The sequence below is a fragment of the Orycteropus afer genome, unplaced genomic scaffold, assembly GCF_000298275.1.
Source record: "Orycteropus afer afer isolate SDZICR_OR568_19922 unplaced genomic scaffold, OryAfe1.0 scaffold00074, whole genome shotgun sequence".
Classification (NCBI taxonomy): domain Eukaryota; kingdom Metazoa; phylum Chordata; class Mammalia; order Tubulidentata; family Orycteropodidae; genus Orycteropus; species Orycteropus afer.
The window spans coordinates 9,981,639-9,998,788 of NW_006921661.1; the positions used below are offsets into that span (position 1 = coordinate 9,981,639).

The 17,150-nt window shown below is 43.9% G+C and overlaps 1 protein-coding gene across 1 annotated transcript in view; it reads left to right on the top strand.

Moving 5' to 3' along the window:
• The window catches only part of CLPB (caseinolytic mitochondrial matrix peptidase chaperone subunit B), a 217,569-nt gene that overhangs the window by 168,809 nt on the left and 31,610 nt on the right, over positions 1 to 17,150 (top strand). The window contains exon 7 of the mRNA XM_007940977.2: positions 1,736 to 1,833. Coding sequence (XP_007939168.1) covers positions 1,736 to 1,833 — 98 coding nt within the window. The remainder of the gene's footprint in view (positions 1 to 1,735; positions 1,834 to 17,150) is intronic.

A 17,150-nucleotide genomic window follows, 5' to 3' on the forward strand; every position in this document is an offset into this window, starting at 1 on the left:
AAGATTATCTTCTGTGTCTGTGTTAATTGGTTTCCCTTTTCTTTGTTGAAGAGGGTCTGTGCAATCCTTCTGGCTAGTCCGCCATCTTGCCCCGCCTCTATCTGGACAAGTTTTGAGAAATGTCTTTAGCATTTGGATCCTGTATTTGGCTGAGTCTTCATCTCCCCCATCTGTCCAGTCTGCACTGGACTTAAACCAGTGGCCTGCTGTGTTACCTGCTGATCTTGGGATTATGCCATTTTACCTGCTGACCTTGGGTTCATCAGCCTTAGCCACCAGCAGCTGCATGAGTTAGGAAATACCTCCAGCTCTAGTGGGCCTGGAACAAGAGGCAGAGCTGAATGAAGCCCAAGGTCATGGGGCCTTCACCCAGGCCCTAGAGCCTGCATTCTGAGTTTTGACTTCTATCTAGCCTCCTAAACTGTAAAAGAATAAATTCTTGTTTGTTAAAGCCATCCACTGTGGTATTTCTGTTATAGCTGCACTAGAGAGCTAAAACAGGCACCCACTTTGAGACAGGCCCTGTGCTGACACAACCTTGCCTCTGTGTTTACTTGCCCCAGCCAGCCCATTACTTCTTAATACTTATTTCTTTCTACACAGTGCTTCTTTAAGAAGAAAGAAGCTCAAGGAATACTAATTAACTATTGCTTTAATGTTCCATTTGACACGTATTTATTGAGCATCTGCTGAGTATAAGGCACAGCTTTCTTCTTGTGTTTCTGTCTTCCTGCCTTGATAAGAGTGCCTTTGGGGCAGGACCAGATCTGATTCTTCTGTGTCCCCAGGCCCCACTTATTCAGTGTTTGCTAAATTGAATGGGATGGATGGTTTTTGACAGGAGAGCCAGGTACCCTTGCTGACAGCGTGGAAGGGCAGAGTAGCCTTTTCTCTGTGACAGGCAAAGCCTTGTACCAAGTAAACACTTTTTAGGCTTATCAGTCACAGGCACTCAAAAGCAGGAAGGTTGATGCATGACCCCTAGTAACCTTTTTGTCATACTCAGAGTGCTCTGTCCTGAAGTCACAGGACTGAAGATTGGAGGAAATGCCTCTCCCTATACACACATGCATACTAACAGCTAGCATTGTTAAGAACACTGAACTGTGGGCTGGCATAGCCAGGTTGCTAGTGATGCCCACATCCTTCCAGAGGGCTCAGCTGACTGGCAGGCAGTAAATACCCGGCATTAAGATAGTATTAAAGAAAAGAACAGAGGAAGAAAGAGGGAACTTTTAATTATTATTTGGATATTCTGTGTTTCATAAAGGACCCCTTTTTGGATGAATTTCATCTGTAAGCATATGTGTTTAAAAATGTGAGCATGTTAATGTTATGTATATGAGTTTGTATGTTCACATGTATTTGTATTAGGATATATTAATCTAGGTATTTGGTATATTTATTTGCATGTTGAGTTACGTGTATTTGTGTGTGCATAGCACGCTTGTGGGTACAGCACTTTTCCATCTGGGTAGTGTGTTTCTGCATATGTGTGCATGCTATATGTAGGAGCCCCAATACCTTTAACAACAGTGTCAGAAAGGACTATGAATACTCCTCCCAGAGTGGCTTGATATGTTTTCTCATTGTTCTATAATCTCTTATATTCTTATTGTTAAATATTTCCACTACCATTCCTCACACTGAACTTGGGGTCCTAAGTCACCTCCAAGGGAGAAGTCCCACTGATCACTTATGAACCCTCTGACCATTTATCTTCTCTTCCTACCAGGAGCCAATCCCCTGCAGAGGAATGAAATGGGACACACACCCTTGGATTATGCCCGGGAAGGGGAGGTGATGAAGCTTCTGAGGACTTCTGAGGCCAAGGTAAGTCTCAGGAAAAGAAGAGGCCTGTGGGCACACTGTGCATCATTTAGTCTTTTTACTCATTAAATTATGTCAGGCTTCACACCAAAGGCCACTACTCTTTAAGTGATTATTGTCTATTTAAATACAAATACAACCCCCAGTCTCATTAAGAACAGGAGGCTGCCTTGTCAGGACTAGGAAGAGGCCTTAGCCAACTTCTAAAGATTAACCTTAGAATTCAACTTTTGAGGTGATGGGTGTCCCAGCTTCTTTTCATGGGCAGGGAGGCTAATCCAAGTAGCATTTCCCCTAGGTCTAATGTATTCTACACCCTCCTCAAGCAATTCTTTGCTGTCATCACTCTAGAACCCTCTCCTAAATCCATCCCTTCACACACAGCCAGAGAGCCTAATCTAGAGTCAAAGTGCGTGTGTGTGTGTGTGTGTGTATCTTAATTTGATCTCAGCCAAACTTTTAAACTCCAAACGCTTAAGTCTTTTGCTCCTCCCAGCCACAGAGTTGTAACTAAGGAGCTACTTGGCAGACTCCAGGAACTAGAATCACAAATCTCAGAACTGTTAGGGATCTTAGAAATCATCAAGGACCAGAGCCTAGCCACTTGGCCTCTCCCTTACCTTCTGGGGTAGCCTCTGAGAGGACTCTGCTATGACGTACAAGTTTTAAGTCACTGAACCCTTAACCAACTGACTAGAGGAAACTGGAGCCCAGAGGTGGGATGTAGCTTACATTTGGTCCCAGAGTAAATCCCATCAAAACTGAAACTAATAGGGTTGAGCACAAGGTCGCATAGTGAGTTCAGTGGCAGGACTGGAACAGGAAAACCTTGTTCCTGATTCTTAGTCTTGTGGCACCATGGAGTCTCCTGTCAGCAAATTGACTAAAGTGCCTTGAGATTATTCAGTGTGGCAGGTCCCACCTAGTGGCAAATACTCTGTATCTTGAGTAAGAGCACTTAGGTCACTGGACTGAGACAGAGAAGACATGAGTTCTGATCTCAGCTCTACTGCTCACTGACTGAGTGACTTTGGCCTAGCACTTCCCCTCAATGAACCTCAGTTTCCCCTTGTGAAATGATAGCATCAGACCAAATGGTTTCTAAGATTCCATTCAATGCACAGTTGTCTGTGTATTATGCTGTAATAACAAACAACCTCAAATTTCAGTGATTTAAAACAATGAAGATTTACTTTTATCTTATGCTATGTGTTCATTGCAGGCCAGTAGAGGGGGACTTTGTTCATCATAGGCACTCGGGGACCCCAGCTTACAAAGTAGCCACCATCTAAGATGTCACTGGTGCTTGCCAGAGGGAAAAGAGAATGCTTCAGAAGGTCTTATATCTGCAGTTAAATGCTCAGCCTGGGAGTGGGACCGTTCATGTCTACTCACATCTCATTGGCCAGAATTAATCCCATGTTCCCACCCATTCCCAAGGGGGCCAAGAAAAGTAGGTAATCCTATCCCATGCCCAGGAGGGATAGAGCTGGAAATATTTGGTAACCAGCATTAACCATACAGTGTTTTTCTTCTTGGGATCATTAGTAACCGTCTTATAGTAGTTTCCTCCAGAGAGGGAAAAGAGGTTGGAGGGTAACTGGCTTTCACAACACCGGCCAAAGGGCCCTTGGGACCAGGAGGAGCTCTTACACCCCAGAGGGCAAATGCTTCCCTCCCTTCACTGAGGTCCTCTACCCCTCAGAGCAGCCCTGAAAGTCAGGCCAGATACCCCACATGCTTTAAGGAAATCCCTAACCACTGTTTTGAATAATTTCAGAGACTGCTGATTGCTTTCCCCTGAGATAAGGGCTGATGCTTGGCCAAGAATACCCATGGTTTTTCAGGTGGTGTGACATAAGGCAGGCACTGGTCTATTCATGTGAAGCAAGAGAATAGGAGTCCTCTTAGTGCCAGTACAGATGGAGAACTAAGGCTACTGGGAGACCCTGAACAAGATTTGGCTGCCCAAGTGGTTTGATGTTGTTCTCGTTGGTACAAGTCTAGTGTTCAGAGTGAACAAATGACAGTTGCTGTCCCTTGTGCCTGTCAGACCTTGTCTGGAGCACCAAGGGCAACTGCAGACACCACATTCTCAGAAGGACATTAACTGCTTAGAATTTGTGCAGAGGATGGCAGTAAGAGTAGAGCTGGATCCCTTTGCCATAGGGAAAAGCTGAAGACAGTAGGAGCATCTGTCCTAGAGAAGAGGTATGGGAACAGCTTCGTGTGAACTTCATTCATTGGAGAGCTAGGACAGGATCAGGCTCAGTGGACAGCAGCTGCAGGGAAAAACTCCTTAACAGAGCTATCTCATAGTAGAAGAGGCTGCCTTTAGAGGCCAGGTGACCACTTAGAGCCAGGCCAGGGACTCTGGAACCTCTCAAATAGGAGACCATTTCATTTGTTGCCGACCCCTGTGAACTTGATCCCTTTGCCCAGAATTTGATTTCCTCCATCCTGAGAGTCCAGCTGTCCATGGAGCATCTCCACCTGACTGCTTAGCTAGCCCCTCAGGTTCTATCCATATGAATCACTCCTCAGCTCTGCCCAGAATGTCAGCAGTATTTTCTTTTTCTCAGTTGCTAAGCATTAACTTAGTAACCCATTCTTTCAGCTCAGCTTTTTCTTTCTTCAAGTTGCAAAAATCTACGTCTTTAAAATTAAGAGGCAGAGTTTCCAAGCAGCTGCCCCTCTCTGAGCCCAAACCCTGCATCTGTAACATAATGATTCAGCCTGAAGCCTCATCTCCTGACTCTTTGTCTAGACCTGGATAACTGCCACTGTGATCTTATCTTGCTTCCCTTCTGTCCATCCAGCATTCCCCTGCCACCAGCTTAGCCTCCTCCACCTTCACCTACCACTCTGTAGTCACGTGTCTTTCTTTCTATATTTGCAAAAATCACATGTGCTTATTACAGAAAACTTGGAAAGTAGTGTAAAGGATAATGAACAGAATTAAACAATTGAGTACATATTTATTAATGACATCCATTGGCCAGGCCCTGGGCTACATGGAAGGAAGACAGATGAGTAAAACACACAAGGAGTTCATTCAGTCTGATGGAAAACAGGTAAATAAAACAACACACCACTGAGGGACTGTGGGAACTCAGAGGTGGCTTCCAGTCATGCCTGGAAGATCAGAAAGGGACTCCTCAAAGAGATGACATCTGAGATGGATCTCAACAAAAAGCATTTAGTCTTACCTCTAGACTTAACCACTATTAATATTTTTAATTGTTTATTCTAATAGCTACTATTTATTGAGGGTATCTGAGCACTGTGCCAGATGTACTTTTTTTTTTCTAGTAATACAACAACTGTATGAAGTAACTGTTGTTAGCCCTTTTTTTATAGACGGGAAAACTGAAACTATAAGAGAGAAAGCAAGTGACTTAGATTAAATCAAGCTGTTCTAAGTGACTGTTACAAGGATTTGAACCAGAGCTTTCCTTTTATGGTACTACATTTGCCTTTTCTGAACCATATTTATATAGATGTGCTTTGTTTTATTTTGTTTTTTAAACATGGTTAACACTCTGCTGTATATACCAGGAGTCTCAAACTGACAGCCATGTTTTGTTTTGCTAACCCAGAGTTTTTATAAAAATTTGAATTTAATGCCTTGGCATAGACTCTTCAGCCACAGGCCCCACACCATTCCTATTATTTTCTATCCCTACCTGACAGATGTTTATATTTTCTACTTGGCCCTGCAGGTATTTTGAGTTATGACCCTAGGTATATATTGGAAATCTGCTTGCTTTTTTTTTTTTCACTTAATAATATTTCTTGACAATTTTCCAATTTAAAAATTTTTTTCTTTAAATTTATTTTATCATTGTTGATAATATACCCAGCAAAACATAAGAAGCATAATATACATACAATTCAGTTTTTTACATGTACAATTTGGTGACATTGATTGCATTCTTCATGTTGTGCACCCTCCTTTTCTGCATTATTCATCCCTAATTAACATAAACTCACTGCCCCCTAAGATTCCTATCTAATCTTTGGAGTTGCTGTTATCAGTTTGATCCCATATAGATAGATGTCAAAAGAGCATAATGATACTGTATTGCCACTAATAATAGACACTAATCTATAGGTGGGTACATAGGCAAACTGACAAGATCAGATGTGAGTGGCTAAATGGGAATATTCCCATGAGCATAGATAAGTTTGTCTGATGATAGTTCTACATGCATATTTATATATGCTATACAAATATCCACATACATTATAGACCTAACAGGGGATAAAGTTGGGATAGCTTCTGAGCCACACCCAAGCACCTTGTGAGACTGAGCTGCTGGAACTGTGGGCTCAGAACCATGGTCTCAGGGGACATCAAGCTTAATTGGCATAACCTAGTACACAAAAACATGGTTCTCCTGCACGTACTGTGTTGTTGTTCAGCAACCTGCCATGCTCTGCCGATCCTGGGACTTTCAATGGACTTGAATCAGTGGCCTGCTGTGCTGTTTGGTAACATCAGGACTGTGCCATTTTATTTGTTGACCTTGGGCTTGTTAGCCTCAGCAGACACTAGTTGCCTGAGTGAAGAGATGCCTCTAGCTTCAGTGGGCTGGGAGTAAGACACCGCTCTGAAGGTCAAGGTGGAAGGGCTTTCACACAGCCCCTAGAGTATGGCACTTTGAACTTGGACTTAAACCCTTCAAATTGTAAGAATGAACTCCTGCTTGTTAAGGCCAAAAGAAAAAAAAACATGGTTCTCCATTCTACTTTGATGTGTAGTGCCTGGGGCTTATGAACAGCCATCTAAGATGCAACTATTGGTCTTTCCTCGTTCAGAGCAAAGACTAATGAAGAAAATCAAAGACATATGGAAACAATTAGTCCAAGAGACTAATGGACCATGGGAACCTCAACCTACATGACCTTGAGATCAGAACCAATGCCAACTACTCAAGAAAAGGATCAGAATTGGAGATCCTGGATAGAGCGGGAGGAAAAATGGGGAAAAGATCAAAAACATAAAAATGACCAGAACTACTGGTTGGATAGAGACTGGTTAAACCTCAGAGACTAAGGCCCCAAGTTACCTTTCAGGCCTGGAATTGAACTCACTCTCATGGGTTAGTTCCCAGCCAAACAGTTCAGGCCTATGAGCTAAACCCTTACCCCAGGGAGATACACCTCTGATAGAACAGGTGTCCTCTGATAGAATACCCACAGACTGACTTGTGCCTGAAGAGGGGTCCACACAGAGTTGGTGGGGGCTCCGAGAACCTGTGGATCACCTTCAGGCAGACGAGCACGCAGGCTTCATAGAGAAAGTAGCTGGAGAGTTTAATACTTAAAACTGTAACACCATTTTCATGTCTTAACTAAGACACGAAGGAGAGGTAGAAATATATCTCTCTGCACATGGTGGCAGATAAAACAAAAATATGGGGAGCTATCCCATGATGAATATTCAGCTGAAGGGGACGTGTTGGTGCCAGCCTGCATCTCCACTCCCAGATCCTCACTCCACCGAGACCCACAAGGAATTTATTGCTCATTTTAATCACACACACAGAATGAATTGGCAGGAATATTAGGCAGATAGACCTATCATATATATTTTATTTGCATATCCCAGTGACAGAATCACAAGCACATTTCCTATCTCTGTTATTTTCTCATTTGCTTCAGGGGTAGCTGGGGATGTGATTCTCCCCTGGGCCTCCATTCCAGGCTGAGAGCCTGGGTGCTTCCATCAGAAGTGAGGGGAGCCCTCCAGGAGAAAAGGGCTGAGGTACACAGGAGGGTGAGGGGGTTATGTTCCTCCTTTCTTAAGGTAAAGACAGACCCTGCCCCTGCCTTGCTCAGCCTCTTCCCTGCTGCACAGTTTATTATAGGTGTCATCTTATTCCATACTCACCTGCGCCAGGCCCAATGGGGAAGACAGTAGTGTGTGACCTTTACTGCAAGCTTACTGTGGGCCTGACACGGTCCTGAGTGCTTATGGGAGCCAGCTTTTTCTTTCTTTTTAAAAATCAATGTAATGCTTACCCTTGGGGAAAACATTTTATTGAAATATAATATACTGGTATAATGTGCACATAAGTATGCAGCTCGCTGTATTTTCACAAACTATTTACACCTGATCAAGCAATAGAATGTTACAGACACTCAAGAGCCCCCCTCATGCTCACTTCTAGTCACTACCCATTCCCTAAACCAACACCAAATCCATTGCCATTGAGTTGATTCCAATTCATGGTGACACATGTGTTAGAGAGTAGAACTGCTCCATAGAGTTTTCTTGGCTGTAATCTTTACAGAAACATTTTGCAAGGCCTTTTTTTTCATGACACCGCTGGCTGTGTTCGAATGCAAACCATTTGCACCACCCAGGGACACCATTCCCCAAGGGTAAAGATTATCCTGATTTTTTTTTTCATAATAAGAATAATATAGTAAATTCTTATAAACCCTTCACTCAGATTCCCCAAATGTTAATATTTTATCACATTTACTTTATCATACATATATGCACTTGTGTATCTGAATCATTTGAGAGTCAGTTACACACATGATACCCCCTTAACCTCAAATGTTGTTGTTATGTGCCATCGAGTCAGACCTGACTCATAGCGACCCTTCCTTGGGTTTCCGAGGCAGTATCACTACGGAAGTAGATTGCCCCATCTTCCTTCCGAGGCGTGGCTGGTGGGTTTGAACTGCCAGCCTTCTGGTTAGCAGTCAAGTGCCTTAGGCACTATACTACCAGAGCTCCCTAACCTCAAATACTCATGTCTATTTCCTAAAATACAAGGGTGTTTTCTTATATAACCTCAGTATAATTATCAAAATCAGGATAATACTGATTTAGCTGAACTACACATGTTATTTAGATTTCACCAGTTGTCCCAACAATATTCTTTACAGGAAAATAAAATTCGGATCCCAAGTTGCATTCAGTTGTCATGTCTCTTTAGCTTTTTCAGTCTGGAGCCGTTTCTCTGTCTTTTCTTTCATGACTTTGACATTTTAATGAATATAAATAAGCCAGTTATTTCATAGAATGGCCCTCAATTTGGATTTTTCTGATGTTTCTCTTTGATTCAACTCAGGTTATACATTTCTGGCGGAACACACCAGAAATGAGTTTGTGTTCTTCTTAGTGTAGCATATCAGAAGGCACCTCCTGAATCAGTGTATCTCTTAATTAGCAAGTGCAATGCAACTCACTGCCGTCGAGTGGGATACAATTCATAGCGACCTCTCCTTGGGTTTCTGAGGCAGTATCACTACATAAGTAGATTGCCCAACCTTCCTTCCAAGGAGTGGCTGGTAGGTTTGAACTGCCAGGCTTCTGGGTAGCAGTCAAATGCCTTAGGCACTATGCCACCAGAGCTTACTTTAATCATTTAAGGTGGTGTCTGCCAGGTTTCTCTACTATCATTTTTTACTTTGTAATTAATAGGTATAGATATCCTGTTATTCCTCAAACTTTGACTCACTAGCATCCATTGATTCTTGCCTGAACTGAGACGAGCTGTTTAAATCCTCAAGGTTGTTGGATGTTAATGGTTTGCATTTCAGTATTAACCTAAAAATTGACAGTTCAAACCCACCCAGCGGCACTGCAGAAGAAAGGCCTAATGATCTGCTTCTAAAAAGTCACAGCCACGAAAACTCTAAGGAGTAGTTCTGTTCTGTAACACATGGGGTCACCATGAGTCAGAATCTACTCAATGGCAGTAGGTTTGATTGAGGATTTTATTTGAATACTCATACTCCCACACTCTTCATGAAGTTGATAGTACTATCCATCCCCATTGTACAGAGATTAAGTAAACTGAAGCAAGGTTCCTCTCTCAAACTCTCATTTCCATCAAGTCAGATCTGACTCAGCGACCCCTCCTTGGGTTTCAGAGGCAGTATCACTACGGAAGCAGATTGCCCCATCTTCCTTCTGAGGAGTGGCTGGTGGGTTTGAACCGCCAGCCTTCTGGTTAGCAGTCAAATGCCTTAGGCATTACGCTGCCAGAGCTCCCAAGGTTCCACTAGTAGCAAGTAATACAGACAAAACACTAACCCTTGCACTCTGACTCAAGAGACTGCCAGCACTTTTCACTACTGCAGTGCTGTCTCCCTGAAGATAAGAAAAAACCTGTTCCTGGTCTTCAGGGAGTTCAGAGTCTAGAGAGATGAGAACTTAAAACACATATTTTGTATCCCTCCTATTAGCATTACCATAGGGCTATGTAATGATTTATTGAGAATAAATTAATAATAGGATAGAACCAAAGGTGAAACAATATAGTTTCTACCCTACAGAGGAGGCCCAGAGAAGTAAAAATCAGTTGTCTTGGAGTTATTAGAAAAAAACTTCCTAGAAGAGACTTAAATGAAACCTCACTTAGGGTACTGAGTACCTCCTAAGCTGGACACAAGGAGACAATGGTAACCAACAATGTCACCAACCTGACTTCTCGACACATGTGCAGTTTAGTGGGAAAGATAGGCATTAACACAGTAATCCCCTGGTGCATGTACTATGTATAAGCTATAAAGGAGAGATGGATGGTGCTATTGTGTTGCTGTGTACCATTGAGTTGATTTCAACTCAGAGACCCTATAGGGCAGAGCAAACTGCCTCATAGGGTTTCTAGGCTGTAAATTTTTACGGGAGCAGATCACCAGGTCTTTTCTCCCACAAACAGCTGGTGGGTTCACACTGTAGACCTTTCAGTTAGCAGCCAGGTGCTTAACCTTTGCACCACCAGGGCTTCTTGGGTGGTGCTACAGGAGGCTGTGAAATGGTTCTTGACCTGGCCGGGATGGTCAGAGAAGACTCCCTGAAGAGGTGATTTTTTAACTAGAGCTGAGGGATGAGGAAGAGTTGAGTTGAATTCCAGGAAGGAAGAGCATTACAGACAAAGGCAGTAGCATGTGCAAAGGCCCTGTGGTAGTATAAGAGCTCAGCAAATTTTAAGAAAAACAACTAGTATGGCTAGAACTAGCAGCGCAAGAGGGAGAGGGGAGTGAGATGAGAGTGAATTTTTGTCTTTAAGAGCAGTGAGAAGGCATAAATTGTTTTAAGCAGATAAGTGATGTGATAAAATTTGAATTTTGAAACAATCTGACTGTTGTATGGGGATGAGAGTGAGTCAGAATCAATGTAGATAGAACTGATTGCTTTAGTCCTGGCATGAGATGGTAGCTAGTTCTGTGGTGGTAGTGGTGGTTGAGAAGGGGCATATGGAGAAAAATGGATGACTAGGATTGATACTGAGGAGATAAAATTGATGGGCTTTCATGATAAATTGAATGAGGGCTGAGGGAGAGATGTCAAGGTGACTTCTACATTTTTGACATGTGCAAATGGACGGGTGATGTCATTCACTTAGAAGAAGCAGAATGAAGAGAGAGTGCATTCTAGGAGTGGGAACTACATGAGCATAGGTAAAGAGGCAGGAATGAAAACATACAAGAGATGGATAGGAGACTGCAGGATCTGTTGCTGTTTTTGACATATAGTGAAAATTCCACATCCCAGTTAAACCCCTTGCTGGCCAGCTCATGTGGACAAGATTGAATTGAAATACAGTCAATCCAGTTAAAGCTGAATCTTTCTGATTGCCAGGTATAATTCTCTTGGACCTAGCTGCCAGCCAACTGGCCCATCCCCAAGTTTTCCTATCATTGTTAGATAGTATCTATGAAACTGTCATCTTTCTTCTCCCTTATACTCATCCTCACACTTGCACATCTGCTCCCTTACTGTCCCAGCCCTCTCCTAGAATCCCAGTAAGTGGCAAACAAAATCCCTCCCTCCTCAGCCTCTTCCCAGACCCTACTTCCACCTCCAGCCTCTTACCCCACTTGCTCTACATGCCCTCCTATGCTGGCTGCATGTTCTCTCATACCCTCAAGGCCTTTGGAGTTGAGAAAGGTGTCTGTATTCTTGCTCTTCACTGCTGCTTTCAGACCATTATCTCGATTCAGATGTAACTTCTGCTGTTAACATCTGACTGACTTTCTTGCCCTCTCCTCCTCACTGTCACATCTGATAACTTGCACCTTGTGTCATCTTCTCCACCCCAGATCTGGCCTTCATTCTGGAAGCCCTCAGCCACTCCCATGGCCACATACCAGACCCTTGTTATCACCTGAACACTCTGAAATCATAAAAGTCAATGATAAGGTCACAGTTTCCCATCAAATCTTTGCTGACTTCCTACTTTCCTCTACACTCATTCTTCAGTCTCACTGAGCACTTTAGCCCTTGACCCCTTCATCAGCCTTCTGTCTTCTTCCCATTCCAGCTTAGATGTCTTGGTCCATCACTTCAGCCATTCTTACCCCTCTTAGCCTTTTCTCAACAGTCTTGTCTCTGGATCAACCCAGTTATTTTGCAGAGAGTTGTTGTTATGTGCTGTCAAGTCGGACCCAACTCACAGTGACCCCTCCTTGGGTTTCCGAGGCAGTATCACTATGGAAGTAGATTGCCCCATCTTCCTTTCGAGGAGTGGCTGGTGGGTTTGAACTGCCAGCCTTCTAGTTAGCAGTCAAGTGCTTTAGGCACTACGCTACCAGAGCTCCTTTGCAGAGAGTAGTTTGGTCAGATTTACATGGTAAAAAGATAACTCTGGCAGCAAAAGGAGGATGGATGAGAAGAGAGGAGAATGGAATCTAGGTGGCTGACCCAGTGGTCACCAACTCTGATGGGCTGACACCTGGCTTTGCACCAGCCTTCCTCTACAGGGACATGTACTTTATGGGCTAGCTCAAGAGACTTTGAAGTCACTTGGGTGTATCTCTCAACCCTAGTCTCCTCTTCCCATCTGTTCTGTATCCTCAGGCTCCTTTATTGGACTCTCTTGGCTCCTCTGTCATCATCTCCATTCAAGGGTTGTCTCCATCATCCCCTAATCTCATCTTTTGCCCTCTGGTCCCCTTTGTTGACTTCTCTGCACAGTTTTCTCTGCCATCACCAAATTTCAGGGCATTGTAGAACCCCAGCTGTGAAATGAATTAGAGAGTCTGAGTCAGTCAGGAGTATGGGCATATCTGAGTCTGTGGGCTGCAAAGTAGACTCTGTAGGCCCAACTAGCCCATGCTTTCTTGGGGAACTTGGCATTGCTTCTCTTCCCCCTCCATACCTATTCCATTCTTGCTCAGGATCTCTTCTGACTACCCACCACCCCCACTCCCACTCCAGCTTCCTTCTCAGTGAACAAACTACCAAGTTCACTGTCACACCTGTCCCCTGAGGCATGCCCAAAAGTAGGGATGCCTACCATACCCCTTCTCCCTGTAACAGAAGAGCCACGCCAGCCAGCCACCCACCACTGAACAAGCCAAGCTACACTTTGCCTCAGCCTCCCAGCCCTTTCCTGTAAATGCACTCACAGCCAGGAGGGATGCCATATTAAATCAAGACTGATGGAAACCAGTGGCCATAATTATCCAGCTGAGATGCAGTGTGGGAAGCTGGTCACTGCCGGCTCCAGGTGGGGACTTCTGAAGCTAATTGCATGTGGCTTTTATAAAGAAGATGTTCACTCCCTGATGCCTGCTCTCCTGGGTGTCTCCTTCCTAGTGCCTCTCAGCCCAGTACCCTCTACTTCTGCTAGCTGGGTCATCTATCCTATCTTCTCTAGTGGAATCTGGCCAGAGTCAAACAAGGCCTTGACCTGAGTCCCCGTAGCCTTCCTCCTCATCTCCTCAAAGAGCCAGGAATAGTACTAACCTGTCCCCATCCTTGTTTCTCCTCTGCCTAAAATAGAATATTTATAGACAAGTGTTTGCCTTCTCTAGGTCCCTCCACTAGCTAGCCTTTTACAAGGCTGGGCTCATGGCTTATGCCTTAAAAAAGTCATTCATTAATTCAACACATGTTTGATACAGACTCTGTGCTAAGCAATGGGACAGGAGCATGAAGCAGTAACATTCTGTCTACTCCTGTTTCCTATACATTTTTATCAGAAGTATGATACATTTTGAGAGTTTTTTCTGAGTACCATTTGGAGTACCAGGCTGGGGACCAATCAGGATGTGCTCAGAGATTTAGGCCATAGTTTGTCCCTTTCCTGAACCATCTAAAAAGCTCCTGTGAAACTTTCCCCTACTCTCACCCCTTGCTCAAGAGAATAGCAAGACTCCTAAGACAACCTAAAATCATGACTTGAAGAAGAGTTCAGGGACTGGAAAAGTATACCCTGGAGAAAACTTAAGGAGGCCATAATAGTCATACCCAAATTAGCAAAGTAGAATGAAAGTCGTATTAGGATCTGCTGGGGCAAAGGAAGAAGGTATGCTTATGTGACCCTACAGAGCAATGGATGGAAAGTAGCTAAAGAAAAATCTCTACCATCTAGGGAAAACTGACAACCAGAGATGAGCCTCCTCAGACAATCGAGGCATCCCCAGGACCCAGTTAATGCCAAGACTGTGCGCTATGGGCCTAGGAAGAAGCAGACTTGGCTCCTGGCTTCTTCTTGAATTAGAGCAACTCTTCTTATTATTTATGGAATGCCACACAGAAGATTAAACTAATTAAAAGGATTCTAGTACCCTCTCCTGAAAAAAAATAAAGCACTGGGTTACATAGTCAGTTATTAGAATTCACTGAAGAAAGCACTGGGTTACATAGTCAGTTATTAGAATTCAGTGAAGAAAGCACTGGGTTACATAGTCAGTTATTAGAATTCAGTGAAGAAGAGGGGAGCTAACATTTAGCAATGACCTAATAATGGCCAGGTACTGTGTAAGCCTCTTGAGTCACTCCAACTACTATTTATTCTACATGTATATATTTGCTCTATGCCAGAGACTCTCTTAAGTCCTTTTTATGTATTATCTCATTTGATCTTCCCCAGCATCCTACAAGGATCTATCAGGATAGATACGAGTATTATCCCATGTTACAAATGAGGAAATCTAAGATTAACTTCCCCCACGTTATCTAGCTCGCAAGTGGATCAGGTGAGGTTTGAACTCAAATCTGTTTGTATCAAAGCTATGATCTTTTTGCCATACTACCTTACTTCTCTATGAGTCAGAAGAGGAGCCAGACTTCAGGTAGTAAATGACTGTAAGAATTAAATGAGATACTATGTATAAAGTACCTGCACACAGCAGCTGTTCCACAAAGGTAGGTACCTTCATTCCATTGGCAACATGTATTGACTTCTGTGAGCCAGTTCCTGTGCTAGGTGCTGGAGCTCTAGGCATGACTAAAATATGGTCTTTGTAAATAAGAACCTTGTGGTTGAGTTAGGAGAGACAGATAGGCAGCTCAGTAAGTACACCAGAGATACCAGGGACCAGGGTTAGGCATGAAGCCTTTCAAGAGCCTTCTTAGACAATATGACATTTAAGCTGAGATCACCAGGGCACCTGGAGATATGTGGGAATATAGAAGACTTCTGTAATGGGGGAACAGTGTGAGCAAAGGCCAAGAAGAGGGAGTACTCTAAGACTCATCACTGAGGGAAAGTGAAGAAGACCAACCCACCAAACCCTCAGAGGCCAGTTTTTGTTCCTTCGAGCTCCTTTCCTGGCCTGTCCAACTGGAAACCAATCAGGCCACCTGCCAGCGCCTCACCAGCTGGTATGTGTGCATCTCCCAGGCCAATGGACCTGAGTGCTGAGAGGCTGGGTGGGAAGGGAGGAGGAGGAGGCAGATATATGGCTGGAGTCATCAGAGCCAGGTGATATATGTGGCGCCTGAGGGAGCTGCACAGTGACACTCTGGATTCCAACCGGCAAGCGTTGCTCCGCTGGGATCAGTGCCGAATTATTGCTCCATATGAAACCCAGGACTGATGGGAGCTTTCAGTTATAGACTGATGGCAACAGCCAAAATTGGATTTTTTGCTATTTATTTTTTTTAACTTCTGTCAAGGTCACTACCATAACAGGAAAACACTGCCCAAGCAGCAGGTATTTTTCATCCACTCTGCTCACAAGAGCAATCGGTAGCCACAACTTTTCTGATAGAGCCTTACCTTGTCAGTTGTCTTTCTAGAAAGATGTCAGTGATACAGAGGTCTTAGAGGAGAGGAGCCTCCTGAAGACCCAGGACTTTCCTTCCCACTCCGTTAGCTGCCTCCTTCCCCTGTCCTCCAGCCTCCATAAGCACTTTATCCTCAGGCCCATGCATTCATCCTCCCTGTGTTCTCCAGAGAATACCATAGCTTCCACCTTGTCCAATCTTTCAGCTTCTTCAACCCTCCCCCAAGCCCCTAGAAAGCCCCCCAAAAAAAGTTTCATTATTTATCCTTCCTTTTTCTGTACTCCTACACCATCTAGTATAGGTGTTAGTTCTTTCCTCCTAGTTTCTGTCATCAAATTCAGTTTCGCATTCACCGGATGTCCGCACTGTACCATGACCTGTGCATGAAACAGTTGGAAGTGAAAGATAATGCCTGCCATCAGGGAGCAGATTCACAAACTTGTTTTCAACTTTATTTTGTTTTGTTAGTGATGGGTATACTGCTAAAGATAGAGAGCCGTGCTTTGGAATCATGAGGAAAATGGTTGATTCTGCCTGAGAAGTATTTGTGTACAGTCTAGGGCTTCAGCCACTCCTCAGAAGTAAGGTTGGGCTATCCACTTCTGTAGTGATACTGCCTCAGAAACCCAAGGAGGGGTCTCTACAAGTCGAGTAGGTCCAACTTGACGGCACATAACAACAATAACAATTAGGGCTTCAAATCTATTCATTCTAGTTCAGCCCCCTGCTGAGAGTTTCCATTTCCACCCCACATATACTGAATCAGAAGCTGCATTTTCACAAGATCCCCAGGTGACTAAGAATCACCTTAGCAGGGAGTTGAACTGAAGTTAACCTGTCCAAAGCCCTGATACAGACCCAGCCTCCCCTGCCCAACTTTGAGCTCCCTGAGGGCAAGACCTGGCTCTCCTGTTGTCTTCCTCACAGCGTACCAGGCTCAGACCTCCCCATTGTGGCTTTCTTGACCTAGGCCAAACCCAGGGCCAGACACATGCCAGGTACTAGGCACCAGATGACTAGAACCTCCCAGGGACAGAGCACAGTCCTCTTCCTTACCCCACCCCCCACCCTTCCATTATGGCCATGCACAGGGCCAGGTACACAGCAATTGCTGAACAATTGTGTGTTTAATTGGTAGTTTAGCTTAAATAGTAAAGAACGTCTGCCTTGAGCATTGTGCTCTTATAAGATCTATTCATATGGAATCAAATTGACAGCAGAAACTTGAAAGATTACATAGGAAACTTAGATGGCAATTGGGTTTATGGATTAGATAGGAAACTTAGATGGCAGTTGGGTTTATGTTAATGGGAAGAAAACAACTCAGAAAAGG